The sequence below is a fragment of the Micrasema longulum genome, unplaced genomic scaffold (genome assembly GCF_059751315.1).
Source record: "Micrasema longulum isolate JH-2025_06_02 unplaced genomic scaffold, ASM5975131v1 h1tg000435l, whole genome shotgun sequence".
NCBI classification, from domain to species: Eukaryota; Metazoa; Arthropoda; class Insecta; order Trichoptera; family Brachycentridae; genus Micrasema; species Micrasema longulum.
This window is the reverse complement of record NW_028277635.1, coordinates 1162879-1180532: the sequence shown is the minus strand read 5'-3', so window position 1 is coordinate 1180532 and position 17654 is coordinate 1162879. Positions and strand designations below refer to the sequence as shown.

The window sequence follows — 17654 nt, the reverse complement described above, 5'->3', positions numbered from 1 at the left end:
ACTAGTGTTTTTGTCAGTTACAATGTTTTGGAGATCATGACTAGTTATTTTTTACGTTTGTTAAAACATCTTAATGAGTTATTACACTAAACATGCCCTCGAATTTCCATAGTTTAGAACATATGACTAAAACATTTTAAAGATAAAAAATAATGATGTGCCTAATAAAAGAAAAGCTACATTGTGCATCTTTTAGACTTGACAAATATAATAGAGGTTGTATTTTTTTTTAAATATGATATTTGAATTTCACAGGCTGTGAGTTACTGAATAAGTTTTTGTACTAGGTTAGAAACAATCTGTCACTTGTTTAAAATATGCCGAATTTCGTAAAATAGTGATCCTAAAAAGGACCAGCCTTCACAATACCCAGTTCACTAAAGAATTAGGACTCATCTATTATTTAATAATTTGTATAATGGCCTTTATGGCTATATAACTATATTTTGTTGAAAAAATAAAGAACAAGTGATAACTACAATGAACTTCCATCAAGAATTTTCACTTACAAAATTGTATGAATTCCTTTATTTATATATTACAACAGAGATGAAGAACATTTTAGAGAAGGTAATATAGAAATCTAGGCATCTATAGGGCTTACAATTTATTTTTTTAGAAAATAAATATTTGCATTCTTATGATTTACCCAGATATTTCATTTTAAGAGGCCATTTTCAACGAGTTGTAAATAACTTACTATTAGAAAATGGAAATCAAGTTGGGGTAGAGTGGGATTCGAAGCACGGACATTTGAGCCGTGAGTCCGAGAAACTAGCCACGGGACCACATTCCGAATATAAAACAGATATTTATTTTAGATATTGCTCCCTATTATCTGCTTACCCAGAATTCACCTGATTACACTCACCTAAGCCTCATTGAACCAGAAAAGCTCATTGGAAAGGGTTGGTCTATTAAGGTTCACTGAATTGGGGGTAAGCTAGGTATGACAAGGGTGGTTATCTTAATATGACAATCACTCAACAAATTGCACTTAAATATGTAACATTATTTTGATTTTATATTCTTTATGGGAATGCTTATGGATGTATAGTGCAATGCTCCCTTAATAGTATCTTGCTTATGTATGCCCCTAACAATACATTTATAAATGTATCTTTTATAAGGCAGGAAACATTTACTAAATACAATAATACATACATATTTCAGGTAGGCCTAGTTGCAATGATAATCCAGGAAAATGTCTTGGTACTTTTAAAAAATATATTATATTTAATAATTTACATTGTACAAACACAATATAAAAATAAAAGTTTTAATGAAATATTTAGTCTAAATATATTCTTTTGGGGTAGCGGTAGTAGTATTTATGAATATTTAATAAAAAGAATGATTAAAAAAAAAAAAAACAGGAATCAAATAAACTCTAGACTTGCTAACAAAAATGACTTATTTGTAATATTACTGTTATATTAATGCATCATAAAATTATTATATAAATAAATAATAAGTGTAACAAATTCTACATGTTTCTTAAGTAAATTGTGCACACACATATTATTTAACAGTTCAAAACTTATTTGAAATAATAAAAAATTCAAACAAACACAGGAAAAAAATGTTTTTTAGAACTAAGACTATGCACACTAAACTCGTCAGTGCTTCAAAATTGGTTGATCATAGATTTACAACAGGCATTTGATACATTATATTTTTTACTACAAATATAAATTCTCTCTAAAAATAACATGTCGCTCAAAAGAAAAAAAAGGCTAAAGTGTCATACAGAAGAAGAGGTTTGTTTTATTATCAGAATGTTTTCCTTTATTTGTTTTTGCCCTACAATAGTGAATACATAGAATTCCAGGCCTGAGGAAAATCTAATTGAAGTTTTTGTTACATCACTGGGAATAGAGCCCGGACAAGTACAGGTGTAATAAGATTAACCCAAAAGCAACGAGATTTAAAGCAGAAAAATAAGTAAGTATTTTATTTTCCGATTGGCACTTTAGCTCTATTCTTTCTAATTGTCAATATGTTAAATATTCATAGATGGATACAATGTTCATCGTGTTTTCTTTTTGTAAAAAAACATTCATTGTAGTAAATACGGACATCGATAAATTATCAAAGCACACAAATGAACATTAATTTAACCTTTCAGGTGGGTGAGGGCAGTATGTATTCGGAAATGCAAACGAGACTCCAATGAATATCCAGAATAATTTTTCCTGTTGATAAAAAATAATAAATATTTATATGTAGGTACTATAAAAACCTTAGAGTAATAACCTAATAGAGTCGCCCATATGGAGAAAAACCATTCTATTATTGTTGACCGCAAAGTTAGCTACAGATTGCAGCAATACTGTTCATCGATCAGCATAGAACAAACTATGGCCTAAATTCTCCAATGACCCCCCGCCTTTGTCGTATTGTTAACTCAAGACAGGATCTGGACTTTTTTGGTTTAAGTTTACAACGATTTAAACGAGCACTAAATAAATAGTCCAGATCTTGTCTCGATGTCCCTTATGTTTGTCAATGCTTCTTTCTTTTTTTTAAAAATGTTTTAAACTATTCTTTTATTGTAATATTTAAACCTTATAAATTGTATACATGGACAATGTCCGTTAATAAATAAATAAATAAATACAACGGGTCATAGGTACTTGAGTTGAGAATTGCCAGTGCTAACCGAAACTGTCCGTTACACATTTGTTGTTAAACTAAAAACCAAACCAAAAACTTGTAACACTTTTGTTCTGTGCAATAGAGCTTAAGGGCTTCTCTAGACATTTATTGTTCTGAGATAATAAAGTATTTTTAATTGATGTAATTTTTTTTTTTAAATCTACAGATGGAAGAATTGAAGAAATATGGATGGTCAAATAAAGGCTAAATGGGAATGTCACGCAGTGTATAAATTGAGCACATAAACCAGCCACTACAGGTCATAAGTCCTGTAAGGCATCTATGTTCTCAAAGACAGTCCATCTTTGTTGAAATATCTGTAAAAAATCTGGATTAACCCTGTAAGTAAATTTTGAAAATGAAATACATATATGTATTTATATTTTCTGAATCAATTAATTTATTATATTCTGCATCACATCGTATGTGTATTTTATATATATATAAAGTGAACTTAAATAGCTTAAATAAGGATGTTATGAATAAATATTTGTTTGCTGTTGATGAGTATTTCATGAATAAAACTAAGTAAGTACCAACAATGCTTCGCCTTTTTTATCCCCCAAATAATTACATAAACAAAATATTATCATTGTTTTAAAAAAAATATTCATCAAAATCAAACAAAAATAATTGATATTCTTAAAGTTTAAATTTGTTGGCCTACGTCAATAGCACACATTTACAATAGGGTATTTTCACAAACCAGGAATAATATTAAAAATGTAATAATTATTTAAAGAGATTTTATATGATTCTAATGATATATACGTAACTATCAAAGTATAACATACAAATTAAAGGTTTTTAAAACAATCATAAAATTGATGTGACGTCGCACGAATTAAAAAAAATAATTATGTTATATTTTTCCTTAATAAAAAAAGACGTGGAAAGACCCTACCGAGTTTATATTTATTTAGTGCATTTAAGAATATTTGGGAGTGTATTCTTTACAAAAAATGTTTACACTGGAACCTCTTTTTAAATGGTTTTGAAATAAAACGGTAAAATATTTTTTTTATATTAAACATTAATGAGGAAGTTCAGAGGTTTTTTGTTATTTTTTAAACTACTAAACTAAGCCCAAAAATTTATTTTTATGTATAGTATTTATCAGCGCTATGTTTTTTTTTTTAAATTTGTATTTTTAAAATTACTCCGCGCCTGACGTTCCAAATTCTCTTCCTCTTCTTCTTGATGAGATCTGCTGATTGGTTGGTTCACTTATCGTAAACTGGAAATCTATCACAACTCTCTTATCATTGGTTAATTCGGAAGAGCTAGAGATGTCGTTCAAAGTAGTTCATTTTTATCATACATTTTCAAGAAACTTCGGAATGCTCTAAGTTTTTCCGCATGTAAGAATACATTTTTTATATCCTATTTCCCGTAGGGCTGAACTTCCTCATTTAAAAATGCATAATAGTAATATAATATTATACTATTCGTCTTGGAATTCTCTACATCGCCCTTTGAGCAGAGAGGTATGCGATGAAAAGTAATGTCATACCGAATGTGCGTAAACGGGTATGTTTATTGTCTGCTAGTGAGTAAATAACTTTTATTATGATTTTTTATATTATTTTCTTGTCATGTTATATTTTTTTATAAAATTTAAGATACAATAAATAGCAAACATTTCTATACAAGGAAACCTATCCACCATTATTCGTTTTTTAGTCCACTCTTTTACACAGTACTGTATGGAACATCCACCTTTTAAAAAGAGGTTCCGGTATATACATATTATATGTACAGTGATAAGTTACCTAGCATCTTCCAAAGCACCAATAGCCTTCAATTTATCACCCATATTGTTGAACAGAAGTCCAATTTCAACAATAGCATAAGGGATAAGAAATGTGTCTTCTTTGATCTGTTTCTTGAGGCTGAAATTTGATTTAAAGATTTATAAATACTGGTAATATTATTTTCAAAATGTAAAATAATATATATAAATAGAATAACACGAGGTATATCTAGAAAGTAAGTTCTGTTTGTATTTCTTGCCAGCGCTGCGATGGCAGTTTCGCGCATGCGAGTTGATGCCATTATGAGTTAGCTGACTGTTGTGCACGCTTTGTGGTGCTTGATTAAAATACCGAATAAAATTGAAAATCCCGCCACTTGTGAGATAAGGTCTGTAATTTGTTTCCTTAATGCGAAGAACGTTAAACCAGATAACATTCATTAACAGATGTGTGAGGTGTACGGAGAATATGTGATAAGTGATTTAATGGTAAGAAGACGGGTGAGACAGTTCAACAAAGGTCGGGATAATGTGCATGAGGAGGAACGAAGTGGGTATCCATCTTTGATTAGTGATGAACTAGTACTTGCAGTGAAAGAAAACCAAAAGATCACAATTTCCGCTCTGTCTATGGAATTTCCCCTTATTTCAAGATCACTTCTTCATGAAGTTGTTAATGAAAAACTGGATTCTGTAAAACTTTGTGCTCGTTTTGGGCTAAAAACTCTCACTGAGGAACACAAAAGTCACACTGCAGGCGGCGCCCTTTTATAAAGAGGGGATACAAAAGCTTGTGCCGCGCTACAAGTCTACAAAATAGTGGGAGATATGTAGAAAAATATATCTGTACCTCAGAGGCAGACAGATGCAAATCCAAACGTCGAATGTTCAACAATAGCCTAAAGAGTCTACTTTCTCTAAGTGATTTCTAATAATTCAGAACATTCATTTATATTTTCAGTATATTTTCAGGTTCTTTTATTATAAGACATAATCATAAACTGGATACAAAAATTTAAATGTGATTTCATCAAATTCTGGATTTGCATCCGTCTGCCTCTGAGGTACAGATACGAGTATTAAGGTCGAATTTTTTTTTTTACAAAATCTTTTTTTCTGAATGTGTACTTGTTTTCTTTAACCTGTCAAACGGAACTTACTTTATGCATATATATCGTTAAACATATTTATGGGAATTGCATAAGCACGTTGAAAATTATTAATTCCTTCAACTATTCGTACATAATAGAAAAACAGAAGTCAAATTAGTGAAAAGTGAAATTTTTCTTTAATATGTAGGTACAATACATTCAATTAAACAAATGAGTATTTTTACTATATTATAACTAATTTAACCCACACAAGAAGCAGGGTATTTTCACAGTAGGTATTACTTAAAACATTATTAGTGAATTCAGGTTCAGTAAGGAAAGAGGGAATCATAATACATTTATTATCTTCCTAGAGTCTAATCACGAATACATTTTAGTCTAGATACATAGAGTTTCGAAATTTATTATTGGCCAAAGATATATACATTAAATAAGCGATATTAATATAAGATCGTTTCCATTTTAAGAAGTTACCTGATGACAGAATCCAAACACTTCTGAGCCTGTAAATGGGCTCCCAGGTGACGAAAGGCAGATCCTTTTAATAGCAGGAGAAGAGCTTTATCATCAGGTTCAGTAACACCGGAAGCTTCAGTCGATTCAATCAACTGAAAATTATATTTTTCATGTATAAAAAAACAAGTCAAAGGCAAACAGTTATTGGCATCTATTTTGAATGCATAATGTAATGCAATGTATTTATTTAGATAGTTGTACTAATTATATATTTAAACAACTAGTTATACCTTAACTAATAGACAATTTACATTGAAAAAAAATAATGACATGGAAAAAGACAAGTGCATGCGTAAATGCAAATTTATATTTTGCTATACCTTATAATGGAGCCACATTTGCCATAATAAATATAATTATATTACTCTAATGTCTGTTCATTATTACAAGAATTTCAAAATAAATAAGGGATATCCGACGGAGAATAGCCTATTTCACACATGTCATCTTAACCATAACGGCACGGTAAAATTATAGTGGATTAACATTAATTAGGTTCATGTATACCTATTTAAATTTGATAGTTTTAGTTTTTTTTATAAAACTCCATAGTTAATGATTTTAATAAAAATATTAATAAAAACGCTTCCGTTAATATATTATTGAAAAAAATATATATTAGCGTTCTTATAATTTACCGAAATATTTCAATTTTGGTTACCATTTTCAACGAGTTGTAAATAACTCACTATTAGAAAATGGAAATTAAGTTATGGTAGAGTAGGGTTCGAACCTCAGACCTCTGATCCGTGAGTCCGCAACACTAGCCACAGGACCACAACCAGATTCAAATAATATAGTAAAACTTAACAGAAGAGATTTTAATGATAATTTTATCAAAATCATTGTTTAAATTCGGCGAGTACTCTCAGGTATAAAATCCTGCAAAAGGAAATCGACTGGAGATTAGTCGGTCTCATGGTGTACTGGTTATTACGTTTGTTAGGCATTAAACAAATAAATAATTGTAAAACAATAAATATTGATCCACCGTACTGTAGTTTATCATGCCGTGTAGATTTTTGCCATGGTGTGAAATGGGCCAATCATGTGATATCATGCAGTGGGCTCGTGGTTTGCACGTGCACAGTGATCCAGTCTTCGTGAATGTATGGTAGTATGTATGTGGATAGTGAATCTATTCAATATGATATCTACAATGTCACCACTTCAGGTCAGTCCAGTACACTACATGCTATTGTCAACATATCATCAGTTGACAGGTAAATGTTATTAAGTAGTTACAGATTTATAGTAGTGTGACTTTGTCATTAGTTCATTATTTTTCAACAATCTCTTGAATGAAAAAATCACTAAATCCCTCAGAGTAATAATTCTCTAGAGAACCCCTTAAGCTCTATTGCATAGAACAAAAGCGTTCCAAATTTTTGGGCTGGTTTTAGTTTGGTTTTTAGTTTAACAACAAATGAATAATGTACAGTTTCGGTTTGCGCTTGCAATTCTCAGTGCGATTACCTATTGCCTATTGTATTGCTGTTATCTGTAGCTAAATTCGTGGTGAGTAATCATAGAGTGGTATTTATCCATATGGGAGATTGTATTAGGTTATTACTCTAAGCTAAGTCCATTAAGCGACCCAAAACAGTGGTTTATAATTGCAGAATTTCACTAACTACAGTTTTGTAAGAGATTATTGAGAAAAAAAAAACTTTTTCAAATAATTATTTGTGAAGTATTAGACATTAATTCAAATAAAATTTTCCTATACCTTCAATATTTTGTCTCCGACTGAAAAGTTTTTGCTGAAAACTCGGAACATATTCCACAGGTACATCATTTCAATGGCAGGCAGAATAAGACCCTTTCCTTGCTCAATATACTTCTTGCACCTCTTGATAACAAACTTTTCCATGGGTAGAGACTTTCCAGCAATCCTTTGCTTGAAAGAAGGAGCTTCACTGCAAAATAAATAAATACATATATTAGGTTGGGGAAAAAGTAATTTCATATTTTTTGCTTAATTTCAATGCTTTATAAAAAGTGTTACAATCATCCGATTTAAGTCAAATATGCACCATCCTGTTCGATAACTTGTTGCCAACGAGAATCTTCATAATGCCCCTCTCGTAGAAGCCTTTGTCCCTATTGGCAAAAAACTCGGACAACCAATTTTCACAGGCCTCTATTGAGGGCAAATTTGTACCCCCAAGCGCGTTATCGTCATCAAAGATTTGTGCGGCCTGATGTTGTCCTGAAGAAACGTGATTCGATGGAAATTCGGTCCATGAGGTTTTTTTGTATCAGCTTGCATGGCACCCAAACATTGAGCTTTTTTTTTTAATCCAGTCTTTTTCAAATAGTTCAAAACGGTTTTATAATCGATTTTCAGCACCTGGGCGATGCTACGACTGCTAACATGACGGTTTATCTCGATATTTTCCATGATTTTAACGACATTTTCAATAACAGGCCTGCCAGAGCGTGGTGCATCATTCACCTCCACTACACCAGAATGACATCGCTCGAACCACCGTTGTGCAACACGAACCAAAAGAGTATCGGCCCTGTATACATCGCAAATGTTCTTGGTTGCTTTTGACGCGTTTTTCCCTTTCAGGTAGTAAAAATGTAAAATATGGAGAATTTCTTCCTTCGAAACCTCCATACTCAACGCACAATAGTTCACGACTGAACCGACCAAGTGCAATACTGTCAAATAAGCATTTGTAGTATACACTCACACCTTTACAACACCGTATCGTATGACCCGATGTGACCAATAATGAACGAGATATATTTAGTTGAAAAAAAAGGGGGCGCAATACGAAATTACTTTTTCCCCAACCTGATATAAATCAGCTTGCCCACCGCATACCGCATCCGAGGACATAAGTCTCCTTGGCGGAGCCAACATACATGGAAAACTTGCTCGTTAAAACTGCCCGAAGAAGCTCTCTGTAATCTGGTAGCCTTAGCATCTTTGTGCTGGAAGAAGGTAATCAAGAAGTACATAATATACAGTGTATTGAGAAAAGAGGTGATTTCTTCACCGACTGGGATTAAAACTGATTGGACATGATAGACCTCCCAGAAATAATTACAAAACTTTTTAAAAGCCTTGAAATAACAGGGCCACAGATAGAAGCGAGAAGCTCCATTCGGTAATCACAGAGAGGGGGAAGGGGAAAAAAGAAAAGCATATATACAATTATGAATTACATATTTTTCTGTTCATGTGGATGAAGATTACAGTTCTGTGTGTGAAATGGAACAAGAACCCCGGACGAGTGTTTCGAACTAAGATAGAAATCCTGAATAAGAAAATCGAGTGGAGATAAGTCCGCCTCGTTTTGTAGTAGTTGACGCCTTCGCCTACCATTCTTGAGGTCCTGGGTTCAATTCCTGGCAGGGTGGACGCGAAATATTTATTTTAAAGGTTTTCCGAACTGCAATATTTTATTGTTCCTGGACTGGCACCAGAAGTGTAAGACTGATCACCTTATTTATTATTTAGCGTATGGCAGGAAACAGTTTTACGGAGATAAAAACATGAAAATGAGAAAAAAACAAAATAAAAATTCAAATTTAACTGATAACCTTCCTTCATATAACAGATGATCGAAATACGCTGCATTTAATTTACCAATGCAGTGTTCTATGCACCACTGGGTGCGAAAAGGGGGATGATGATGATGATGTATTTTTTAAATAAAATGAAACATCAAATTTTAAAAACATAAAGGATAACCTTTTCTGCAAGTAATGAGTCGGAGACGAGTTTTAAGTCAATGTTTGAGTTTAAACTCTTTAAATAAATTATCACCGATATTCGACAAGCTAGGGTGAGTGTCCATGAATTCCAAAGATCTGAGGACATCTATGGAATATTACTGAATGTCTAAGTACGATATTATGACAACAGCGATTACAGAGCAATTTAATAAGTTCGAGAGAATAAACATTAAATAAATTATTTTTTATATATTTATTTATTATACAACACAAGTGCCTTTTACGATATAAAATATAACATTATAATGGGTTCAGTTATACAAAAGTAAAAAATAATATTAAAACATGGATTTACAAAAATAACAAGAAAAATATATTTAATATATTGTAATATTGTTTATGGAGAACTAAGACTGTAATTTTAAACGTGGAGATGTCACCGCCAAATTGTGTTTTATTTTGTTATGTGAATTTAGGTTAAGTTAGCATAAGTTGGGTTAAGTTAAGTAAATTTTTAAAATAGTTTTGTTTTTTTAATTAAGTAAAAAAAACGTTTTTATTTTATTTTTTAACTTAACCCAACCTATCCTAGCCTGTGTATTATTACATTTAAGAATGAAGACATTAATGCTTTATTTTACTTTAGTAAAAGTTCCTTTAATTTTAACCTCACTTTCCTTCTATCTTAAGTAAAAAATTTAATTGCCTACCAAACGGTTTTATGTTCACCCTAACAATTCTCTCCTTCGTACGCCAGTTTGTTCCGGCCGATTCACAAGCACCATTTAGTCGCTGTTGGCGCGTTGATACAGGTGGACTCCTTACTGGCACTGCGCGCGTCAGCCGGTGATTTTTTCGGGTTTTTTTCGTTAAACATTGCTTCCAACATTTTGTCTAAGTGCCCGTAAGCTATTTGATGGAATGGAGGCATTTTAAAAACCGCCTACCCACTTGATTGAGTGGTTGATTTTGCTATTTGACAGTGACATATACATTACATACAATTTGCAATTTATCCACTGACCCATAGTAAAGTGTACATTAGTGATGAAACGGATATTGGTTTGGCTGGATACCGGATATTCAGCGAGCTCCTAAGCCAGATAGCCAGATATCGGGCCGATTGTCTCTGAATCATTATTATTTTGGGTAGTTTCACGAAAAAAAAACCTAAAATTCTTTTTCTAGAGTGTACACTGAACACTGATAAACATTTTTTTGCAAAAAAAGACAATTTTTCAAATAATACGGTTACTTCCCTTTTCCCAAACACGGTCGATCAATAAATCAATTTGGTGGCGTTGATTTCATTTTTTTTGCAGTTTAATGAATATTATGTATCTGCCAGAATAAAAACAAAGCCACTAGAGTTCGGAGAAAAAAGGTGATAACATGGTCATATTTTTTGAGATTTAAAAAAAAGTGGATGCTTTGGCTCTGTAGATTGCAGTGGCGAGCCGTGATTTATTTTATTGGTAATCTATGAAAAATGTTCATTAATTTGGACTAAATATAAGTACCTACATAACATGTAAGTAATGTAATTATAAAGGACTATTTTTTATGTGGTTCTATAAAAATCAACTCAAACAACAATTATTATTAACCACGCGATATACATAGCTTTATTCTACACTATTTTAATACAATACTAAACTTGTGCAAAAGTATATTAACAAATACCACAATAACATTCAGCAGATATTTCCATTATGATCTGTCATTGACAGTACTGTCAAGACTTGAGCACTGGCCGATTTCTTTTTAAATGAATAATGCCTAAAACGGCCACTGCGAACGCCACCTGTCCTATGTGATACATAAAATGTCAACCGTATCTTATCAAAGAAAAATAGTCCTTTGGAAATAATGTTCGAAACACTAGTTTCCAAATAGAGAATCTTCTAATAATATTTGTAATCTGCAAGTTTGTTTTAATACTAAAAAAGCCGACTTGGGTTAAAGACAAAAAATACAGTGTACTTTTTTGTATGGAAGAATAAACTGAGGTAATCGGCTAGTTTCGTTGTTAGGTGAGAATGGGCTGGACGCTGGCGCTAGGCGCACTTCATAGATTTTTTTTGTAGAAATATATATATGGTGATTTATAATAAATAACAATTATTTTTATTTATTTTCCCATAAACATGGTTACTATAAATTATTATTATTAAAAGTCAAATATAATGGTAAGCTGTGCATAATCGCTAATTTTGACGATTCGCCCCTGGTAGATTGAGATAGCAAACATTAGCTTAGCACAGAAAAGACAAAATAATAGATTGGGACAGATTATATTGGTCAGATTATTTTTCACAGACAATGTAACTTTCACCATTCACCCCAACACTCGCCTTGTTTGTTTTTTGTATATTTTATGTATTCCACAAACGCTATCACAAGCAAATTTCTTCATTGATGTGATATTGAACAATTAATTACCAAGTAATAAACAAACAATTTACTTAATCAAGGAATCACATGTTTTCTTCTCAGTAGAGCTCAGCTGTTCCCAAGCCATACACATTACAGCTGCCTTCTGGTAGGAATATATAGTACGAGACCACCGACTTGATTCCAGTAAGTAGTCACAATACAGCAAAGCTTCGCGCCATTCAAGGGACATGCTAGAAAAATAAAAAAACATCAATATTTTATTAAATTAACTATTATTAAGTACAAACTATTAAACATGCAATTCAATTCTCATTCTTCTAAAAAAAGATACCAAAATATTTCCATTGATCTAATAAATGCCGTGGATGTAAATATGCAAGCCCCTTACAAGACAAGGACTACCAAATGCATATACATGCACATTGTACTGTCATTCCACTGCTTACAATTTATTTTAGCACAAGAACTTTTTACAAATAATTTAGATTTATTTTTAAATGATGTCTGCCAGCATTCCATTATATTTATTTTTAATCTTTAAATACTGTCAAACATGAAAAGACTCATACTCGACGCAATAGGTACCCATTTCAATACCCAAATTAATACGCACTATAAAACACCTAGCACTTACTTCGATGTGTTTGAATTTTTTATTTTATTTTTTATTATTTATTTTATTTATTTCTATGATTAACATAGTCTAATATATATTTACAACACAATATTTACATCTATACTTATTCTAACATTATTTATCACTATTATACACATAATATTCTAATTTATAATATTCACTGTTTCAAATATACATTTTCATTAATTATATTCACTATTTACACTATATATTACCTAATATTTTTCACAAATATACTTTTTACATTTAATTTTAAATACATTTACATTTAGTTCATTTTTTATGCTTTCTGGCATTTCCTCAAATAATTGTATTCCCTTGTACATAAGGCAGTTCTGGGTTACTCTATTAAGGTTTGAATTTAATTCTGTGTCCAGGCGGATTTATAATACAGTTCTGCGTGTGAAATAGAACCAGAAGTCTAGACGAGTGCTTTAGACTGGATGGCTGCTCTCAGGAAAAAATTCTGAATACAGAAATAGAGCAAAGATAGTAGTTCGCCTCGTAATATAGTGGTTGGCGCATTCACGTACCATGCTTGAGTTCCTGGTTCGATTCCTGGGAAAATCGACATGAAATATTTATTTCTCAGGTTCAGGTTCTACATTTCAATATTTCATGTTCCTGGACTGGCACCTGAAGCATTAGGCTGATCACTTTACCTTACGTAATTGGGTGCGGAGAGTAGTATGATGATGATGACGATGATATGGTTTGAATTATCTTTATAGAAATAATGATCAAATGGAAGACTAATCGCGATAAATGTGTTCCTCGGGAGATATCGACAAATTAATAAATGAAAAAAACAGCTTGGAATAGGTATGTCAACTCGATTTCCAAGTCAGGGATTTGGTCATCATCAAGAGGTCTGCCTCCACACTACTGGAATGGAAGACCTGAGTCTGTGTCGCTACTGTGAAGACTGCCACTGGACTCATGAAACATTCCATCCCCAAATTATATTTATTTACATTGAAAGAAGAATTGAGTTGAGTTAGTTGTTAATTATGTTATTAATTTGAGATAGATTTTTTTTAATGCAAATAAATAATTGAACATTTGTAATATATTGTATATTTTATGAGCATTATTCTCATAATTTAAATTATGTAGGTATTGATTTTTCTGTGACCAACAGTATTGATTCTTTACTTTTTCCTTAGTAAGGGAAAAAGTTAACCTTGATTTTGATATAATATATACATTATGCATAATATTAGTATTTTTTAATTACTCAATTTGTAATTTTTTAAAAGTATCACACCAAGTACCTTTACCATATTATATTTGGGAAGCACATGGACCTCCCAACCATCTTTTGTTTTCATTGTAGCTCAGTTCAGATCTGTAGTCACAGACATATAATTTATAAAACTAAAATTAACCGGAATAAACATTTTTATTTTGAAGGAATCCCATATCTTGGCTAACGAACATCTTAACAAGGAAACTTCCTTAATTCAGTTTAAAGCTTACAAACTGTCACAATTATCCATATTATTCACTTGGTCTGTCTCACCACACACATACATATATGTACATATATGACAAACTTACCAGTGCACCCACAGTAGTTCCCAAAAACATAAATGGTGGAATTGCGGCCAAATGTCTTGGCTCCTCCATGACTTTTTGTACCAGGACACGGCGTCATCTAAATTTCCTTTCATATACTCCAATCGTCCCTTGAAAAATAAGAACCACACTCCAGAAGGATATATCTGTAAAAAAATGTAAATTTACATTTGATTTACAATGACTAAAATAGACAGGTATCTAAAGTAACAAGAAGTTTTTTTTATTTAAAAGTACTGGATTTAACTCTCTTAAGATTGTATCTGTATAAAGATTTTGAGAGAGATTAAGAAATTATTAGGTAGATAAACAGATATATTAACGGATAATAAATCTAAAAAAATAGTGTTTTAATATTTTAATATTGAAAAGGTAATTTTACCATGCTTAAAAAACTATAAAGATATAGAAAGTTTTATAAGTTTCTAACATAGGCAGAAGGTTCGTGCAGCTGTTTCCAAGGAATAAAATACCTATTCAATGACTGTTATTGATCTCCTGACAATGTTGATATCATCCGCGTTTCCGACAAGTTGGCTTATCTTATAACAAATATTGGAGCTAGTGTCTATCAGAGTTCTTCTCGTGACATGTTCAAGCACAACATTAAAAAGAGATGGGGCCAGGCCATCTCCCTGTTTTAATCCTCGGGATACTGCAAATTCTTCCATTAGTTCTCCGTATATTTTGACCTGACATGGTTAATTTGACAAGTCTCTCTAGGGTCCATATCTTTGTAATCAAATTATGCAGTAGATTCCTTGGGTGGTCATTTCTATATTTGAACAACTCGGCAGGTAGATTATCTTTACCAGGTGCTTTATTATTTTTGAGTCTCTTCAGTGCCCGTTTTAATTTGGACATGATAGATCTCGATCTACCTAATAATCCCTTCATCTCTGGTTGATAAATATGAATATATCTACCTAATAATCCCTTCATCTCTGATTTATATATCCATCTATCTAGAAATTTCTTCATCTCTAGTTGAGATTATATCTATCTACCTAATAATCCCTTCATCTGTAGTTGAGATATGTATTTATCTACTTAATAATTCCTACGTGTCTGATGTCTAAATATTGTTTAAGTTTTACCTTCAACTGTTTAGTGATGATGTCATCGCAAAGATTGAGATCTCCGGGTTGGTCAGTGATGACATAACAAACGATGAGATGGTACCCAAGTAAAGTCATGACACACAGTACCTGACGTATTCCGTCACCATTCAGTCCTTTGAGCAATTCGCTAATCCCTTGAGCCTGTCGTACAAATAAGATGCAAAATAACTTAGTGCTATTTAATTGAATTAACAGTACAATTTTTCTAAGAATGGTTCCTGACATTTGGACGACCACGAAGTATACTAGTGATTGAATTCTATTTGAGACAAATTAGTTAGATGTTTTATCGATTTTTTCAGTCTTCAAAACAATTCAATTAATCGGCGGCCTTCCTGGTGTACTGATGTAAGATACTCGAGTCACGCACGGAAGGTCCCGGGTTCGATTCCCGGTGAGAAGGCAAAAATTTTACTGTGATTTTTCTCAATCTTGGGTGATCTGTACTGTAATTGGGTCTCCTGGCTCGTTGTGGTAAAAAAAAAAAATAATGACAAATTTTTAAAATTTACATTTATATTAAATTTTATTTGGTTTCAAAAATATTTTGAATTTTTTAATACGATATAAATATAATTTCGCGTACCTAAATAAGTGTTACATATACAATCTATTTTCTCAAGAAAAGTTGATTTAAATAACTAAAATTAAAATTTCGAGGATCCGATTTGGGAGTCAGTACATCTGTGAGGCGATCGTTCATAGAAAAATCGTACTATAGACATTACATTGTGATCAATGCGTTAAGGTCAAACATAACACTCCCAAATGTATAAAATTGATTCATTTAAAATTCGTTTTACAGGAGCATTTTTTTTTAAAGTGATCGTTACTTTATATCTATTGGTATTACACAACGCAATGCCCTATTCATAATTAAAGAAACAAAAAAAAGCTTTCTCCATTATGCCTCACATTCGCTGAAACACTTCGCATTACACATTTTTATAATATTTTACACAATTTCGCTAACAATTACAACAAAAAATAGAATAATATAATTTTGCCCAGTACTTTAACCCTTTATAGGACACTTAGAACAAAGTGGTACATACATACGTAAGTACCACCAGAATTGAGGTATTTATTTTCTAATTTTTCGTATTAATGATAAGTTTTAATATCACAAGAGTATCATAATAACGAACACTGGTAGATCAGTCTACCAGTTAACTTTTTCAAATGCAATAGGTTTATTATTTTTAAAAAGGACACATTTTATTATGTTTGCAAGACGAACATGTAACACAAAATATGTGTCCTGTGAAGGGTTAAAGTGCAATAACATTTTAAGAATGTCCAAATGTCTAGAGACAAATATTGGATTTTACCCACTAGAGTGTTTTGGATATTATAAAAAAGTTATAGAACATTTTCCAAGGAAATGATTTTTGATGATGAAGAAATTTATGACCAATCATAAGATGGTTGTAGTGATAACTTTACATACTTTGTAACATTCACCATTCTACCTACAATTTGAACGTCCATATTTTTTCAATTCTTCCATCTGATAATTTTTAAGAAACAGAAGAGCTAAAACCAGATTGAGGTGAGATTCTTTTTCTGAAAAATGGGGGTCAGTGCTATATAAGCTTCTGACGCCACTGCGACCTATGTAGATCTAGTGTGACGGGTCCCTGTAAATGAATTCTTGCCCTCCAAGGCCGAATCTTCAAAGAGCCTGACTACCGAGTGGAGGACGAGTTTCCTCATATTTCTAAATCTCCCCCTCCATGGCTGGTCCTTAAAATATCAGGCTATTAGGCAGTGGGCGGGCGCTCTAAAATCATCACAATTAACGAGTGGCCCCCGAGGATGCGGCTTCTTTTGTGATATAAAGCATCACAATCACATGAAATGTGATAGGTATTTCTACATCAGCACTGCAGTGCTCTGTAAGAGCTCTAGTGATAACCAATCTCACTTGATTTCTGCTAAGTTTCACTGGGTTGAAAACAAACCTTTGTGAGTACCCCCTATGAGATGAGAGAGGTTCATTACATCTGTTAAAGAATCTATCAATCTTAATAAATCCTTCAGTGAGTTACATATATCCATTATTTGATGACCAAAATTAGGACATACTCAAAATGAGATAAAAAAATAAAAACAAAATGAAAAGTATTTTTATAATTATTCTGCAAACTCTCAGCTCTTCTTAGTCCATTTTACATGGCTCAGCACAT

At 32.0% G+C, this 17654-nt stretch overlaps 1 protein-coding gene across 1 annotated transcript in view; it reads right to left on the bottom strand.

The window, feature by feature from the left end:
• Positions 1–1787: 1787 nt before the first annotated feature.
• LOC148281587 (tetratricopeptide repeat protein 39B-like) overlaps positions 1788–17654 on the bottom strand; it is a 77762-nt gene continuing 61895 nt past the window's right edge. Inside the window, exons 8-14 of the mRNA XM_088226493.1 lie at positions 15442–15606; positions 14327–14490; positions 12198–12359; positions 7769–7958; positions 5998–6131; positions 4431–4550; positions 1788–2195 (exon numbers count right to left, since the gene is read on the bottom strand). Of these exons, the coding sequence (XP_088082619.1) occupies positions 2117–2195; positions 4431–4550; positions 5998–6131; positions 7769–7958; positions 12198–12359; positions 14327–14490; positions 15442–15606 (1014 nt within the window). The 3' untranslated portion in view covers positions 1788–2116. The remainder of the gene's footprint in view (positions 2196–4430; positions 4551–5997; positions 6132–7768; positions 7959–12197; positions 12360–14326; positions 14491–15441; positions 15607–17654) is intronic.